Genomic DNA, 19294 nt, shown 5'->3' on the forward strand with positions numbered 1-19294 from the left:
CTCATAAAGGGGATTAATGCCCTATGAAAGAAGCCAAAGGGAGTTTGTTCACCCTGTCCACCAAGTGAAGACACAGTAAGAAGGCACTCCTTATAAAGCAGAGAGCAAGTCTTCTCTAGACACTAGGAATCTGCTGGTGCCTTATCTTGGATTTACCAGTCTCTAGAACTGTAAGAAATAAATTCTTGTTGCTTATGAGCCATCCAGTTTATGTTATTTTTGTTATAGCAGCCTGAATGGACAAAAGAGAGATGTCATCTTAATTTTAATGAGGAGGAACCTACCATAAACCTGCAGTTAAGTAAATTGTCCTTGACTATAAAGGCAACAAATGAAGAGGTGAAATGTAAACACCAATAGAGGGAAGGAAAGAAAGGTACACCTTAAAGTAACCACTTCCATTGCATCCTCACAACAACACATTCATGAATTCATTCAATCACTCTCACTAGTTAGGATCTGGTATGTGTCTGTCTATGTGCTGGGCATGAGGGATGTAAAATAAGTAGTTGTGGAGCCTGACCTCAAGGTTACAGTATAAGATGTAGTAATAGATTGCAAATGCCAATGAGAGAGGAATGCCCAAGGCAAACTTACTTTGCCCTGTTAGTTAAGATGCTGTCCTATGCCAGGCCCTGTCTTGTTTATCTGCACAACAATGGGAGACAGCTATTAGTCCCCTTATTTTGTAGATGAAGAATCGAACTTCATAGAGATTAAGAAAATCGTTAATGGTAATCCAACTACTTGTGGTGGGGGGCTTACTTTTGAACCAAGCTCATGTATCAGCTTCTGTTTTTACCTTGTGCAAAACTTGAAATAATTCTCCACACTTTTTTGTGTTAATTATACAGAGTACATTCATTCAAGGTTAGTGAGCAGTGTATATTTTCAGGAGATTTCTTTAAAAAAAGTTCCATTGCAACACGTTTTTCTCACTAATACTGAAGATTCATTTAGTGATTAAAAACACATAAGCTTGTCATTAGAATGGTGAGTGTGGACTGTTCCCTTTAGCACGCTCTTCATCCCAAACATTGTTCAAAGCATCTCACGCCTCTGATTAGAAGTCAGCCTACTGAGAATAGCCACTACTGGGGTGGTCAGTGATGATGAAAACCTCCCCAATAAGGGATTCTCGAATGCCCAGATAAGAGGAGTGTATCCTCTGGACATTCACAGGTGATAAGTAGAAAAAGGCTAAACAGATAGTACATTATTTCATCTCCCTGAACTATCAGAATCCTTTCTTTTCTTTGCATCCTGCCAGGGAAGTTCTGCCACAACAACCTAATTGACTGTATGGCAAGCCTAGCAGCCTAGCAGACTCTTAGTGCCACTCCTGGGTGCTGGACCCCCATTCTCAAATCCCAAATCCTGAGTGCATACACATCAGCACATTCGCCTGCCTAACTTGCTATTTAATTATCTTCTGTTGGCTATCCTTATAGTCAATGCTCAGTCATGTTCCTCAGTGTTGCATCCCAATTTCTCCCTACACCTACTCCTGCCCAGTAAGTTTTCTGGACACCACGCACATACGTGAACAACCCAATTGGAATCTCATTTGAGGGTCAGTTTCCTGAGGCCACTCCTGGTATCAATTACTATAGAGTTAGGGTTCTAAGAGAAAATAGTGCACTGAAAATGGGTCATTGAGGAGGGTTTAATAAAAGGACTTCATACAAAGGTGCAGGCTGGTTTGAGGGAAAGTAACGGGGATGGCATAGCACCCTATCTCCGTTATTATCCCTTGGATGATTGGGAAAGAGGAAGGAACAGTTTCCAGAATACAGGGAGAAGAGCTGCATAGACAGGACAGAAACTATAACCTGTGAAGGATGCACCCAACATGTAGTGATTCAATGGGGAGGGAGCTGGGAATGAAACCACCCCAGCCTCACGCTTTCTCCCACCCAGGCACCCTGCCAGCATAGGTAGAAGCCCAGGAAGCAAGGGAGCCTCTGGATGGTTTCCATAACATTAGCATTCTGAGGCACAATGTAGGGTAGAAAAAGGGGTCTGGAGAGGCAAATACAAGATATCCAAGCAGCGGGCCAAATATTTAACATAGGACTGTTTATGTTATTTAAAATGCATTTGGGAAGCAGCTATGTTCAATTATAATTGTTTTTCCCTAGATAACTAATTATGTTGAATAGGTGACTGCATTCATTTTGTGAAAGCGGAACAATTAAATATTCAGAATTCAGCCAAAGAGTTTATCTTAAGGAACATTTCAAGTTTTGAAAAATTTACATTTATATCAGAGTTATGCTCATTTGCATTTAATGATCATATTATTTCAAAAACATTCATTATTTAACAAAGAATAATGAACTGCGTTCCCCTCTCTTTTCTCAATTTTGGCTGTAATTTAATACATGGTACAGTGTTCGTTTTCATAAACTGCACATAAACTGAAACATATATATTTGGTTAGCAGTATTTATTACATAAAAAGAACACCATGGGGTTCTTGGGTAGAAAGTATAAAGAAATGGAAAGGGTTGTAAAAGAATAATTTAAAATAACTTCGTTACACTACTATTTATATCATCCTTTATTCTTTTGGAGTGTATGTTTAGAAGGTAATAATTCAAACTATGTTCTATTTTGTTTGGGTTTTAACTGTTGAAACTTCTATAGGTAATCAATATCACATGGTGCTTAACTGAAAAATGATCTAAACAGTCTCTTTCATTCATGGTTGTCTTTGATACTTTTAAGGATTAACTGAAGTCTTTGCAGAGGAAGCTTCAGACAGTAGTTAAGCTTGTGGACGTTAGTCATAGATTTCATGTTTTAAAAATATGGTTGAAGAGGTGTTCACCCTCTACGGTTGTTGTGAAGATTATGTGTGTGTAATATTTAAAGTGCTTAGTGCCTAGCATACAGTAAATGCTCAACTAACTCCACTTCCCTTTGCCCTACACGTTTGCCTAGTTAACATGTTATGCCTAGATCTCTTCACAAAGATAACTAACTCAGAGGAGCCTTCCTTGATCCACTGATTATAAGAAGCTCTCTAATATACCTCTTTAGAGTAACCTCTATTTTTCCTTTACAGTACTTGGTTTGTAATTATATGCCTGCGGGTTTACTAAATTAATGTCTGTTTCTCTTGCTAGGCTCTGAGCATTTTGAAACTGTGTTTGTTTTGCTAGCCAGTGTCACACGATAGCAGTAAAAGTAATATTTGTACAGAAACTTACTGACTGACAGAAAGTCTCCAGAGTACTGGGAATGCTGGTAGGCATACTGCATTTGTTCAATAAACACCTTGATAATCAGGTGGCAACAGACACTGACCTGGAAATGCATTTAGAAGACAATGATCTTCAACCCAGAATTGTTCCTGAGTGGAAAGTACTTGCTGAGCTTTAACTGTACAGCAGCTTTGATCATGTGAAATTAAAATGTATGCTTCTTCCTGTTCCAGAAGCCAAAGAGTACAGGGAGTCCAGTGTCTGTCTGGCTGAAGTACCAGATAAGGTTTTAGAGTTACCAGTAGCAAGTCTTGCTCACAAAAGACTTAGCTTCAAACACTGAAGCACCTCTCTCCATAACTTTAGTCTCAATTGTTAAGAAAATATTTTTCAAATGAATAAATTTCGTTTGCACAAATCAAAAGAATTTGAAGTTTGCTTATACTATGAACAGATATTTATTAAGCACCTATTATGTACAATGGTTTGGGAGACAAGCCATTCATGGAGGAGAACTGTTTTTTTTTTTTAACCAGAAATCCAAGGGGGCTCTTCTGAGATTGAAGAGCAATAACAGGAGGCTAGAGTGGGTTGTGCAAGAAGCAGCCAGACACAGGGGGGGAGAAAATTAAAAAAAAAAAAAAAAGGAGTAAGCATTTTGGGGATGATTGAAATATGGGGCAAAAGAGAGAGATTTCAGCTGCTGTTATGAATGGGAAATGTATTAGTTATCTATTGCTATGTAGCAAATTACCCCAAGCCTGGGCGCTTAAAACAGCAAATATTTAGAAATACATAATTCTGTGGGTCAGGGATCTGAGCACAGTTTAGCTATGTGGTACTTGCTCAGGGTCTTTCATGATATTTCACTGAAGCTGTCAATCAGGCCTGCATTCATCTCAGGGATCAATTAGAGGAGGATCTACTTCCAAGCTCACTTAGGCATCTGTAGGTGGGCCTCAGTCTCTGGCCTGGTGGGCCGCTCCAGATGCTGCCAAGTGTCCTTATAGCATAGCAATCGGCATCACCAGTGCAAGATTGAGATCAAGAAAGGAATCGAGATGGAAGCCACAGGTTTTTTATAGCCTCATCTTAGAAGTGGTATTCCGCCATTTCTGCCATATTGTATTCACCAGAAGAAAGGCACTAAGCCCAGCCCACTTTCAAGGGGAAAGAAATTAAGTTCTAGAATATTTGGAAGAATTTGGGCATATATATATATATATATTTTTAGATAGGGTTTCACTCTGTCACCCAGGCTGGAAGGCAGTGGCACTATCTCGGCTCCCTGCAACCTCCACCTCCCAGGTTCAAGCGATTCTCCTGACTCAGCCTCCTGAGTAGCTGGGATTGCAGGTGCCTGCCACCAAGCCCAGCTAAATTTTTTTTTTTTTTTGTATTTTTAATAGAGACGGGAGTTTCACCATGTCGGCCAGGCTGGTCTCGAACTACTGGCCTCAAGTGTTCTATCTGCCCACCTCGGCCTCCCAAAGTGCTGGGATTACAGGCGTGAGCCACTGCGCCTGACCCTTGCACATATTTTTAAAACCCACAGAAAACTTAGGAGACTCTCCAGGTCTCTGTGTGATGCCCTATGTATCATCTTTGGGCTGAGCTTTTAAAGAAAGCTAAAGATATATAGTAAGAAGTCACCATTTCCCTGAAGCTCCTAGGAATCAACTGTGTGTAGGGGGCAGCAGGAGTTTATGTGCATGCATGTGTGTGTGTGTGTGTGTGTGTGTGTGTGTGAGAGAGAGAGAGAGAGAGAGAGAGAAAGAGAAAGTAGAGGCAGGCTTGAAGGCAGCCCAGCTGAAGTCAGATTACATATAAACTGATACCAAAAAGCACAGTGCCTTAGTTCAAATCAATGGTGGTCTACAGGAGGGAGGATTCAGCATGGTCTACAGAAGTCAGAAAAGTCTTCATAGAAGAAACATGAGTTGCTCCAGGTCATGAATATTAGTATGTTATATTTATTTAATGTATTTTGCTTATTATTGAGGAAAAGATCATTCAAGTCAGATTTCCGCTCTTTAAATGAAGCAAAATAACTGGGTTCATTTGTTAGCTTATATTGTCTTTTTTTCCCATCTAAAATACTTTATCTTTTTATATGAAAGTCCCTTATTATTTAAGTTACTGTGTATTGAATAGGGGCGAAAAAAATTCCTTGAATAATGGATGATCTACCTCTTTGGTGCTCCTGCTGTTTAGAGTGTGTGTGTGTGTGTGTGTGTGTGTGTGTGTGTGTGTCTCCTCACAAGCCTTGTACATTTATATGATACTGTAGGTACCAGGCATGCAAATCTTGAAATAAGGGAAAGTAGGTTGCATCTCCCATCTAAATTCTTCTTAGTCCAAAGTCAGTGCTCTGGGAGCTATGAAACTCCATATTCATCAGTTAAACTTGCTACTTCTGCTGTAGTCATTAGTGGTTCAGGCAAATAGAAGAAAAAGTAACTTCTTTCTACCACATCTCCCTTTATATTATTTCCTTGATCGAGTACAGAACTATTTTGCCACAGAGAACTTTGTTGTTTTTTTTTTCCTGTTTTTTTTTCTTCTCCTCTTCACTCCTATAATGTCAATGGTGCTGATGCAGCTGCATAATTTGCATAGAAAGTTTCTCAATTCTGTAGTCAGAATACCAATCAGGTGGCCTCTTTCTAAGCATGTTTATTCTTTCTTAATTGACTCTTCACTTGCGTGCTTTCATGCACAATGCATATCTGCTTGTATATTCTCAGCCATCTGTCAAACACTCACCAAGCCTAAAGAGTGGCCTCATAAGCCAACTTGAACACTATGAAAACATTGGTATGTGGCCCAATATTATAGAAATGTGATCAAAATCTTCTTTTTTAAAAAAAGCGATCAATAAAAATATATAACCCTAGAGTCTTGGTTGACTTACATTGATTATATTTATTAACATGTAAGTCTGCACTCACCAAGATAAAGCCAGCTATATATTTATGTTAAGTGACCTTTTAGTTATAAACAACTGCATTTATCCACTCCAACTGTAAGCAATCCTACATGATTTCCAGCCCATAGAAAGGAATCCACTTTGTCATTCTATTAGTAATTGCTACCCAGAGTAAGACTGGCTGATCATAAATTTTGGACTTTACTAATGAGAAGAACATTTGGAAATACACCCATGGGAAGAATAGGACAAAATAGTTTTAATTGAAAGTCCTAAAAAATCCTAGAAAAATCTGGGTTTGATGGTCACATACTCATAGATCATCTAGTTCAATTTCCCTTCTAGTGCTTTAAACAACTTCAGAAAATATCACTCAACAAAAGCCATATTGCTAAACTTGAAATATATTCAATGAAGATGTAACCTATTATCTCTCAATTCGTTCCATAAAACTTAAAGTGCCATCTGTCTGCCAGGACCTGTGCTGAGAGTTGGTAGTATAAAACTGAGGAAGGCCTGAGCCTCTGCCCTCCCACATCTCATCCCTTCCATTTCTAGCTACTTCTATATTTAGAAAGTGATTGCATTTATCTAGTAAAAATCCTCCCTAGAAGATCCAACGATCTTTGGTTTGCCATCTGGGAGTTATGCAGACAAGACAAATCTCTTCTTTATCTTGCTAGTCCTTTAGATTTGAAGACAGTTATATCCACTCTGAATCTTTTCTTTTTCAGAGGCCTCTGGTCTTGGAAAATCCAGGTTATTTTTCTTTGAAAACATTTTGATTTGAAAATGTCCACTTTCAAATGTGGGTTGCTGAACCTCATACAGTTTACTTTAGGCACGCATATCTGGACATTCTAGAAAAGACTGAAAAGAACACTTTAAGCCAGAAGTGTGGATTATTAATGGATTCTGCGGGTTTGTAATCATAGAATGGAAACATGATGATTTTTCTTAGCCTGCATTCATTCCCCCAAGTCCTGCCATCTATTGGCCAGATAGTATCATAAATAGCAGAGTAAATCCCCTTAGCTAAAGCCCTTGTTTTCTAGGTCATATTGTTATCACCCTGGACATTTTTTATGACTTATATAACTCATGAATAATAACATACTCATCCTCAAGTAATAATTAAATCCTCATTTGCAATAGAACCTTTTGCTTTAGGGAAAAAGAACACTGCCTAATCACATAAACATGAAATGCATCTGTTCAAAATAAAACAGACATTTTTATAATGTTATGCATTTTTTAAAAGTTAAATAAGCAAGGAAAAAAGAAATAATGCTGAGTAAGGAAAATAAAAGGGAACAGACTAAAACTTTGGTAGTTTAAACTGTTACTTTTTAAAAATGAGAACATGTATATATGCTATAATACATGCTGATTGCAAAAAATAATTTCAGAAAAATAATTTCATAAAGACAAGTATAAAGGAAAGAGAAAGCGAAGATTATCTGGTATACCATTAACATCAAATGATTTTCATCATTTTCTTGACAACCCAGGACTACTGCTAACAATTTGATGTATGTCCTTCAGGACCCGTTCTCTCTCTCTCTATGTATGTATATGTATACATGTATCTATACGTATACATATACATACACAGATGTGGATGTAAAACTATAAACTGCAGTCACAATGGACACATTTAGTAGCTTGTTATCAAATAATTAACAGTGTGAATAACTTTCCATCGTAAGTACAACACTATATGAATACTCTTAATGATGATAGAATTATATAGAGGCATCAGAAGAATTTTAAACTTCTTCTAATAACAGACATTTGGCTACTCTACAGTTTTTCCCATTATAATCAAATACATGCACCCATATTTCTGCCCATTGTCTGATTATCTACTTGGGATAAACCAGTGAAGGAAAATCCTTGGCTCAAAAGGTAAATACAGATAAAAAATTTGATGTATCTTGCCAAACCACTCTCTGGAAAGTTTAACAATCTACATTCTTCCCAGCGGTATATGAGAATGCCATTCATCACATTCTCACAAGCCAATGGTTTCATTTTAATTTTTGAGAATTTGATTTTTGTTGAATCTACATTGCTTTGAGTACTGTAAAGGGTGAAAATCTTTGCATAAGTTTATTGGCTATTTATATTTTCTCTTGTAAATATGCTTTGTTAATTTTCCCATTAGTGTGGTAACCTTTTTCTTATTGATTATATAGAATATTAAGACTATTATGCCTTTTCTGTCATTTATACTGGAAATTTTATTTTTAGAGTTTGATTTTTAAATTTGTTTATGATGTTTCCCTCCCCTAGAATAGAAATTTTTAAATTTTGATATAGTCAATAATATTAGTGGCCTCTGGTATCTTACAGTCTTGACAACAGTTAGCCATTTCCCAAGGTGGTCCATATAAGGCAGTTTCTCTATAACAGAAAACATGACTAATATAAACATGTGTTATTCTATTACCAGCTTTTAATTTCCTGGTCATGGGCTTAAAGATTAATAATTTAAGAGATTGATTTAGGTTTTTCAGTCTACATACCAAAATAATATTTTCCAAATGTAACTTTGTGTAATTAATCAATAAAATAAAACTTTCCTCCTTTACATTAATTGATTTAGTAAACAATTATTGAACACTAGGTGAATGTATGTAACTCCTATACTCAGAAAAACAGGAGAAACAATAATGTCAGTTACCCAGATCTCATGGAATTATAGATAGTAATAGGTTGCTTGAGATATCACTTTATAATTAGAAGTCAATTTCTAGGACAGTGGATGCTGACAGTATTTTTGAACAAGACATTTAATGTTGGGGAAATAACAAGTAAAAGGTAATGTAAGAGAAAGTACTTTTTATTCCTTCCTTCTTCTCTCACTTTTTTTTTTTTTCTGTAAGAAAAGTGTCTCTCAGACGAAGCTATGAGGGGATAGTAGGCATGGGTTGGTAGCAAAATGTTAGAGAACTTTTCAGGCAGTAAGAACAGCCTCATACTGCAAGGCAGAGGGAAATGAGAAAGCTGTAATCACGAAAAGGCCAACCTAGCTCAATCAGAGAACTGGTCACAGAGGAGCTGAGATTGATGCTCGTGGGGCAACAGATGGAAAGACTTGGGTGACAGACTCAAGAGTTGAGACATCATGTGATCTGTGATGGAAATCATCTTTAAATTATGCTTCTGCCATTTATCAATTATTTTGCTGGAGACAGATTCCTTGAATTTCTCTTAAAAGATTTATATTTAGAGAGGGATGATTATTTTTCTGTGCTTCAGAGAAAAAGGACTGGAGTGAAGTTTGATAAATTGTATATCCAAGCATCAACCATTTTCTTTAAATGATAGATTCTAAAGTCAGTTAGTCACACATGCCAGGTAGAGCAGATAGAGTTATTTTAACACAACAATTTCTGATTGATTTTCTTTAGCAACACCCAATGTGAGTAGGTCAAACTACAAATTATGCCCTGTATGATTTTCCCTTCCAGCAGTTTGCTAATAGGATCATCCAACAAGAAAAAAGCCTTTTTCAAGATTAAAAACATCATCTGGATAAGTTTAGATTATTTTGATAGGTACATCTCAAGGGTAAACTGAAGAGAAAAAAAGATAGCTTTATAGCTATGCTTCAGTTGCCTTCCTCCTTTCCAAAATATGATCTAATGTGCAATGCTGTTTTGGTCTTTTTTTTTCTTAAAAGGGTGGATGTTTACATAAGTCTCATATTTTGTTTATTCAGGACACTATAACTTTATAGTTTAAAGAAAGAAAATAAAATTTATGTTTTTATATGGTTATTTTCTTCCACAAAGCTAACAATGTTTAAGTATAGTGTCATTAACACCCACAATCTGTGTGGGTTTTGAAATAAGGAAGGGAAAAGTGTTTTATTTTGTTTTTGCTATAGGAATAAGTGCTCAGAACATGAAATTATATACAGTTGACGTTCACTGACTTTAGAGAGGTCCTGCATTTATTGACCTTAAGTGGTATTATTTTGGGTTATGAAAGGCTGCCAAAATGTGACTCTAGTCAAGGTAACCACTTAGGCATGTTTATGATTTTCTTTAAATATCTTTCTAAGTATATCATATTTATTATAATCAGATTCTGCTACAGAACCGCTTTCAAAAACAGGGCCTCCACCAATGGCTGCACGATCTGTACAATGCACAACTCCATTAAACACATGGACTGCAATGTGAATGGTGCCCCTGGAGTTGTGCAATGGGGCTTATGTGAAAATGCCCATGCTGCAAAATAAAATCTTGAAACAGATTGAATTGGCTTAAATGATTACAAATAAAGCTATACCTATCTATCACATTTTGTGAGTTAGAGAAATTATTAAAGCAGACTTAATCTTATGTTTTTATATCCAAACACAAATGTGTATATATGTGTGTGTATGTTGAAATGCATACATAGGATATAACCTTTGAAAATACAAATGATCTAAGATTTGATGTGTTACCACTTTGGTGAAATTAAGCTGAATAAATATTTTTACAATATGAGAAATATGCATAATTCATGATAGAAATTTTATTTTCTTGGGGAAAATTTGGGATGTTATAGCACCACACCAGATTTTTACTCTATAAATGACTTTTTAGTAAACCTAGTTTATATTGAAATTTTAAATATAGTAGCAACACACTTGTAAAGCACTTAATTTTATGGATTGAGAGTTCAAGTATTTTTTCCTATGCAGCCTTTCATCTTGTAAAAACCCAGATGAAGTCACTCTGTCTATCAATATGTTAGTATACAAGCTTGTTTATACGCTGCACTTAATTTACGAAATGTGCCTTAGTATTATACTTCTTGGGAATGAACTAGGGAACAATTTTATTATTGTACAAAAATATGTGAAGACATTCACATTGTAAAAGACTAACATTAAATCTGAAATACACAGAATAAAATGTCCCTTTTCACATCCTATTCCATTCCTATTTCCACCCAACTACCCAAAAGTAAGCCATATTAATTGTTAGTATAAATTCTTTTGGTTTTTATACAATCACTTACATGCATATACATGTCTACATATTTTCATGTTTATTTGCTTTTAAAAATAAATGGGAACACTATTCATATTGTTCTACTTCTACACTTTTTAAATTAAGAATGTATTTTAGAGATATTAACATAACCATACATAGGAATCTACTACATTCATTCTAAAGACTTGATAGTTTTTTATAGTGTGACTATACTTCATTTTATTTAAATGAATGTACACAAGAAGTATTTATTGAGTACTTCATTTAAATAAAGTATTTCCCTTCCGATTTACCTTCTGCAATTTTTAGCTGTAATAAACCATGCTTTGATGAATATTCAGGTATGAAAAGCTTTATATAATATGAGTACATATGTCTACAGAGAAGATATTTAGGGAAGAAAGATATTCACATTCACAAGAACTTTATAGATTTTGCCAATCTGCTCTCCACAGTGGCTTTACAAATTTAACCTTGCACCAACTAAATACAGCTATGTTTTCTTGCATCCTCATTAACAAGCTATTAATCAATCTTTTTACTATTAGCTAATCTTATATTTAAGAAATATATATTTTTTGCAGGTCCTTGATAACTATTAAGGTTGGATATCTTTATATCTGTTTATTGGTAAAGTATGTTATCTGTTCATATTCTTTGCCCATGTTTCCGTTGCCTTGTTTGCCTTTTTCTTATTTTATCAAAGAAACTATTTGTGTATAAAATATTTTTGGGCTGGAATCGGTGGCTCACACCTGTAATCCCAGCACTTCAGGGGGCTGAAGCTGAAGGATCACTTGAGGCCAGGACTTCAAGATCAGCCTGGGCAACAAAGTGAGACCCCCATCTCAACCAAAAAAACAAAAATAAAAAATTAGCGGGGTATGAGGGTGTGTGTCTGTAGTGCCAGCTACATGGGAGGCTGAGGTCGAAGGATCACTTGAGCCCAGGAGTTCAAAGCTGCAGTGAGCTATAATCACATGACTGCATTCCGGCCTGAGCAACAGAATGAGACCCTATCTCTAAAATGATAAAAAAAAGAATTGACCTTCATATGTTAATTTGCAAATGTTTTCTCCCAGTGACTTAAAAAATTTTATTCACAGTATTTTTTATCACATCTTAAAAAAATGTATATGGCCAATTCCACAATTAAAAATATTTTCCTTCATATTTTTCTCATATTTATTACTATAGTTTTGCATTTTAAATTTAGTACTTCAGCTGATTTTATTGTTCGATCTTCCTCCTCTCTTAGCTTAGCATTATCATTTATTCAATGCTTCCCCCAAGGATATAATATGCATCCTTGACTTATTAAATATTTATAAGTGAGTACTTTTACTTTCCTCAAACAATGGGAAGGGCTTAGAAAACTAACCCACTTACCTTGCTGTGAACTTATATGCTATTGTCATTGTGTATTTTAAACCTCACAAAACATTTTGTATAACACATTTTATATTTATTTAGATTCATCGATCGATTTATCCACCCATCCATCCATCCTAATCTGTCCCATTTCACTTGCTCTTCATTCCTTTCTATTTCTCTCACTTTCTGTTTGGAATCATTTTCTTTATGCCCAGAGAGCACCTGTTAGTACTTCCTTTAGTGTGTTTCTGTTTGTAATAATTGTTCTTTTTTTTAATCTAAAAATCTATTAAAATCCTCATATTGTCTGTTCATATTCTTTGCCCATGTTTCTGTTGCCTTCTTTGCCTTTTTCTTATTTTATCACAGAAAGTGTTTTTTCTCGGAATGAAGTTCTAGATTGACAGTTATTTTCTTAGGACAATTTGAAATTACTTCATGGTCTTCTGGCTCTCGTTATTACTATTGAGAAGTTGGCTGTCAGTCTTATTGTTACTTCTTTGAAGGACATACGTCTTTTGTTTTCTATGGCTGGGTTTAAGATTGTCTTCATCTTTCATTTTCAGAAATTTTACTATAATATGCTTAGGTATGGATTTACATGTATTTGGGGTTCAAGTAATATGCTTTGGTGTAGATTTACATGTATTTGGGGTTCAAGTAAATCCTAAATCTATGTCCTAATGGTGTTGGTTAGTTCTGGAAAATTAACGCTTCACATGTGACTTCTATCTTCTCATTCTAGAATTGACTTTTGTACTCTCGTTATACCTTTTACTATATCCATACTCTCTTACCCAGTTTCTGTGTTTATCATGCTTTTGCATCCCCATGCTTTTGCATCCCCATGCTTTATTTTAGATTTTTTCTTTTGATTTATCTTCCACTTTACCAATTTTTCTCTTCAGTTATGGACTAACTCGTTAAACACATCTATTTGGTTTTTAATTTTTATTGTATTTTTCTATTACAGAACATCCATTTAATATTGTAATCATTTTTATCTGCTAAAATTTATATATTTTATATTTTTTTATTTCTTAAGGATAATTATTTTCAAGTACATGACTAATTACTCCATCATCTGGAGCACTTGTGGTCTATTTTTGTTTTCTGTGTGATTTTTATTATGTGGCAAACACTGGTTATGAAAAACTGTTGATACAATCTGGAGTGTAGCATGATTTTATTTTACAGAGGAAGTTAACAACACTATACACAGCTAACCTAAATCCACCAGAAATGGAGAACATTTGGAATTGAAGTTCAGTCCATGGTAGCTAGGGCTGATCTCCTAAAATGTGGTCGTGTGCAGACCCAATATGCTACCTGTAAAATTTGCTATATTCTCTTCCTCCTCCAATTTTTGTTCTCCTAGCTCCACGTGTCTACCAAAGCTTCACTTCTCAGCTTTTAAGTCTCTTAGCCACCTTTTCCAAACTTGTTGATGCCTATAGAGAGAAAGCATTCCCGAGTGTCAGGCTCATAATCTTTTTTGAGCTCTGCTAGCTGAGCTTTCAAACATTTAAGTCTTAAAAAAACTTGTCCAATTTTTCTAGTTGTTCTCTGTGGAAGTGTTGACCAAATTATAGTTTGCCATTATGGAATATGTCTTCCATTATGGGAAATGAATCTGTTAATAAATTGGATTCATTTTTAAGTTGGGTATAAGGTAAAAATCTAATTTCTTTTTAACAAACACATAGCAAATTATCCCAAGTAATTTTACATGCCAATTTACTAAATATTTGTATATGCCACATACTAAAGATCCACGTATGCACAGGTTTATTTTTAAATTTCATATTTAAGAAAAACGAATAATAATAATTAAGTATTAAAAAGAACTATGAGAAGGTATTGCCATACTAGATAACAAGACAGCTGATAAAGTTGTGGCCTCTTCCTCCATCTTCCAGGCCAACAGGTGACATCTTCAAATCTCCCTTTTTCTGACTCTGATCCTCCTGCCTTCCTCTTTCTCTTATATGGAGATTACATTGATCCCACTTCAGTAATCTAGAATAATCGCTCCATCTCAAATTCATTAACTTAATCAAATCTGTGAAGTCCCTTTTACCACGTAAAGTAATACACTAACAAGTTTCAGGAATTAGTAACAGTCATCATCAACTATGCAGCCAATATTCATATGCCCCAATTATCTCATAACTGTTTGGTGTTTGTGGTTTTGTCTGTCTATCTGTCTGTCTGAAGTAGGATCCAAATAAGATACCTACATTGAATTTGATTCAGTCATTTTTTAATCTATAGGTTCACCTGTTATTTTTTTTTATTTCTTTGCAATTTATTTCTTGAATATTCCATGTCTTCTGCCCTATAGAATCTCCTATACCCTGGTTTGCTAATTGCCTTTTTGTGATATATCCTTAAAATATTCCTTTATCTTCCATATTTCCAGCAAATGAGAAGTTAGTGTTAGAAGACTGACCAAAAGACTAGCCAGTTCAAATTGCAAGAGCAATACATATGGGGTTTTGTATAATTTTATTAAAAAGCAACGATGTCTGGTTTTCCTTTTGTGATGTCAGGAGCCACTCATCATCATTGCCTAGATCTATTTTTTTATTAAAGGTTGACAAATGGTGATATTCTATTTCATCATTCTTTTCTCACTTACGAAATGGACACTTCTATGATTAGAGGGGATTTGTGTTTTTTTCTCATCTACCACAATTAAAGAAACTAAATTTCATCAGTGTTATCTAACTTGAATGCTTGCCTAAGAGTTAAATTTCAAACATTCATGTGTTTGTCTTGTGGCCATTATTTGGTCCCAGAGCCCTGAGATCAGCATGAATAATCACATTACTGGGGCAGGCCCCTACCTCCTCCATGAAAGGTTGTTAATTAAAAAACAGGTATTTGTACCAAGGGTTAGCAAACACTTCTAAAATGTCATAAAATACGTTCACTAATCCTTTAAACTGCCATGAGTGGCCTAATTCTTGAAGACCCAATATCATTCTCTTAAAGATTTTTTTTTTTTATTGCTCTGGTCAGCTTGGGGAAAATACAAATGACAATGGAAAATAAAGCAGCCAAACCTGTCTACTTTCTCCACTTTATCTTTCCATAGCATAAATGTCACCTAAATATATCCTTACAATATAGAAGAAAGGCATGATTGTGTAATTAACAAAGGAAAAGGGAGTTCTTTCTGAAATTTTTTCTTGATCACTCTAAATATCTACTTATGCTGTTACTGAAGCCACTATCATTTTCCCAAAGTTTTGCTTGAATAGATGAGATAGGATTATATTCCAAACTGATAATTATTGCAAGGGCTGTCACACGATATGATGTAATTCTGAAATGGAAACGTTTTTCAGTGAAACTTTGTCAAGTGACACCTAATTTAAGCTACAGTATGAGGAGACTGCAAAGAAGTAATTTTTATGAAAGTCAGAAGCAAAAAGGATTCCTTGTTTTCTGGCAGTTCACTTTTAAAAGTCTAGCATTAGAACAAGTACCCAAATGAAGAGTGAGTAATGGTGACTGAGGTGTTTATGAAGCAAGTAATTTATAAATTCCAGAATAACAATACCCAGGAAGTCAGAATAGCTGGCATGTTCCATGTGGTTCTTAATATCAGGAAAATTACAAAGATAATGTGAATATCCTGTTACTCACTGTTTATTTCTGATTATGGCCACTCCTGCCCCTGGTACTTCTAGGAGGCAATAAAGCCCCTTAAAATAATTGTGGACCTACAGAAGCACTATTTTTTAATGGCATCTTTAGTCTTCTTAAAATGATTTCCTGGAATCGACAAGGAACTTAAACAAATTTACAAGAAAAAAACAAGCAACCCCATCAAAAAGTGGGAAAAGGATATGAACAGACACTTCTCAAAAGAAGACATTTATGTGGCCAACAAACATATGAAAAGAAGCTCATCATCACTGGTCATTAGAGGAATGCAAATCAAAACCACAATGAGATACAATCTCACACTAGTTAAAATGGTGATCATTAAAAAGTCAGGAAACAACAGATCCTGGAGAGGATGTGGAGAAATAGGAACGCTTTTACATTGTTTCTGGGAGTGTAAATTAGTTCAACCATTGTGGAAGACAGTGTAGCGATTCCTCAAGGATCTTGAACCAGAAATACTATTTGACCCAGCCATCCCATTACTGGGTATATACCCAAAGGATTATAAATCATTCTACTATAAAGACACATGCACATATATGTTTATTGCAGCAGTATTCACAATAGCAAAGACTTGAAACCAACCCAAATGCCCATCAATGATAGATTGGATAAAGAAAATGTGGCACATATACACCATGGAATACTATGCAGCCATAAAAAAGGATGAGTTCATGTCCTTTGCAGGGACATGGATGAAGCTGGAAACCATCATTCTCAGCAAACTAACACAGGAACAGAAAACCAAACACCGCATGTTCTCACTCATAAGTGGGAGTTGAACAATGAGAACACATGGACACAGGGAGGGGAACATCACACACTGGGGCTTGTTGGGGAGTGGGGGGCAAGGGGAGGGATAGTATTAGGAGAAATATGTAATGTAGATGGTGGGTTGATGGGTGAAGCAAACCGCCATGACATGTGTATACCTATGTAACAAACCTGCACGTTCTGCACATGTATCCCAGAACTTAAAGTGTAATAAAAAATAAAATAAAACAAAATAAAGTAAAAACATGTTTTCCTACTCAGAATTCATTCCTAGGAATTATAAATATGTTTTTATAAGTAAGTCTGTTTGAAAGTGTCTCCAGATAGACCTTTCATTGTAGAACTGCTGTCCTATGCATTGAATTGTTTATGTAGTATTAATTGAGGGGTTACTGTATCCTACATTATATTATATGCTGTAGTAGAAAAGCAGCAGATATCCTTGTCTTCAAGAAAATTACTGTTCAGTTGTACTGACTATATCAATCCACAGGAAACAATTAGGAAACCATATAACACAGTGAATATTGATATGCTTATTGGTGCAACAGTAGCCCAAATTCAGCAATAAGAGATCAGTTGGAACACAATAATAGGATTGATTAGAGAGTTTGTCTAAACCTTTTGTTTGAGATTATGATGCAATTAAGGTAGGTTTGATCCACTGAGGAAGTGGGATTTAAATTAGGTCTTAAACAATAAGTAGAACGAAAAAAAATGTGAAATTAGAAGGGAATTCACTGAGTTATCATTACATTTACTTTATGTAATTATTCTTTTTTGCAAATTCCTAGTTGGTTTTTTCTGATTTTATTTGTATGAAGACATATGTACCTTATCCAATTGAACTTTGTCAAATAATCCATAAATACACAAAGTATAAACGATTAACAACGCTTTTAATGCCAAAAGACAGCTTATTTTCCTAATCCAAAGATCACTTTATATAATTATTCTTTTTGCAAACTACAAGTTGATTATATTAACACTTGAATAATCTTGACAAGAAGTTGCTTTAAGCAGTTAAAGATCCAGATGCTGATCAGCATGCATTAAGTGATTCTGCTTAATTGGTTCCATCTAGATAAATTACATACCTCAGTTCCTATCACAATTTCTTCCCTGGCAGAGTAGAACATAAACTCGTATAGCTTGTAGTGTTGAAATAAGCTGAAATATAAAATAAATGTGCACTCTGATAAGTTGATTTCAGGAAAAAAAAACACAATATGTAAAGACATTTATTAAAGGAAACTTCATATTGACCAAGATAATGCTATCAAACACTAAAATAGTCTTAGCATCCTCCTTTATTCCAAAAGAAATTTTCCAGAAATGCTAAGAAATTAAGAGTTTTATTCTTTAAGGAAATATAAATGGATATTATATATTGGACAATATAAATGGACAATATAACACAGTACCTAGAATAATATCAGTAAATCCGTCTGTAATGAGTGGGTAAGTTAGGAGTAAGGGAGAAATTACATGGTATCTTGACTTTTCCTAGCTTAAAAGCAAATAACGCACCATTCCTAAATAACATGAAACTTTACATTATTTGCTGTTTTGCTGCAAACAGGAGTCAATTTCCTCTGGTACAAATGGCACTGAATTATATAATCTACCTCTATATCAATTACTTCTCACATTCTTAAACTGTTTCAAGATTAAATTAATCTATAATAATACCTGAAAAATGGTGCATGAACTAAAATCCATTTAGAAAATGTCCGAGTTTTCTGCAGAATATTCGGTCACACATGAAAGGGAAAAATTAATTTAAGAAAGATCATTTCTTCAGTTCTTACCCTAAAGACTAGGTGGTCAGCATACAAAAACTATAAAGAACCAAAGGATAGGAGGTCCTTAAAACAAGTATTCTAGTAAGTTTAAGGAGCAATGCATTATTAAGAGTTAAAAATTTACTGAAGGGCTGACTTCTAATATCCTGTTTGTGATAATATTTGAATTTTTCTAGTTCTCTTCCTGCTGGTTGAGAAAATTAATAGACTCATAATACAGCAAAATGCCCAAGAACAAAAAATTGTCGTAGTGGTTTCTCTTTCACTCTGGTGCCTTTTGCTATTTAAGGAAATTGATTTTAATATAACTGAGAAATTAACATTTGCAAAATGTAGCTACAGAGCATGTATAATAATGGCTTCTCCTGGATGTTGTAATGGATCAAAGTTTCAATTCATTTGAAATCAATGAAGAAATCCTCAGGCAGCTGAGTCTCTCTGAGTTATATTAGCAGTTGATCTCACTACTAACACAATCCATTAAAAAGTGATGGGTGTGCAGAGTCTGTCATGGTATTTTGGGGGAAA

The 19294-nt window shown here is 35.0% G+C and overlaps 1 protein-coding gene across 2 annotated transcripts in view; it reads right to left on the reverse strand.

Annotated features, from left to right (window-relative positions):
• CABCOCO1 (ciliary associated calcium binding coiled-coil 1) overlaps positions 1–19294 on the reverse strand; it is a 103575-nt gene that overhangs the window by 57580 nt on the left and 26701 nt on the right. For both annotated transcript variants that reach the window (XM_054436566.2, XM_063669942.1), the window contains exon 5: positions 18059–18131. In XM_054436566.2, the coding sequence (XP_054292541.1) occupies positions 18059–18131 (73 nt within the window). The remainder of the gene's footprint in view (positions 1–18058; positions 18132–19294) is intronic.

This window comes from Pongo pygmaeus, chromosome 8 (assembly GCF_028885625.2).
Source record: "Pongo pygmaeus isolate AG05252 chromosome 8, NHGRI_mPonPyg2-v2.0_pri, whole genome shotgun sequence".
Lineage (NCBI taxonomy): Eukaryota > Metazoa > Chordata > Mammalia > Primates > Hominidae > Pongo > Pongo pygmaeus.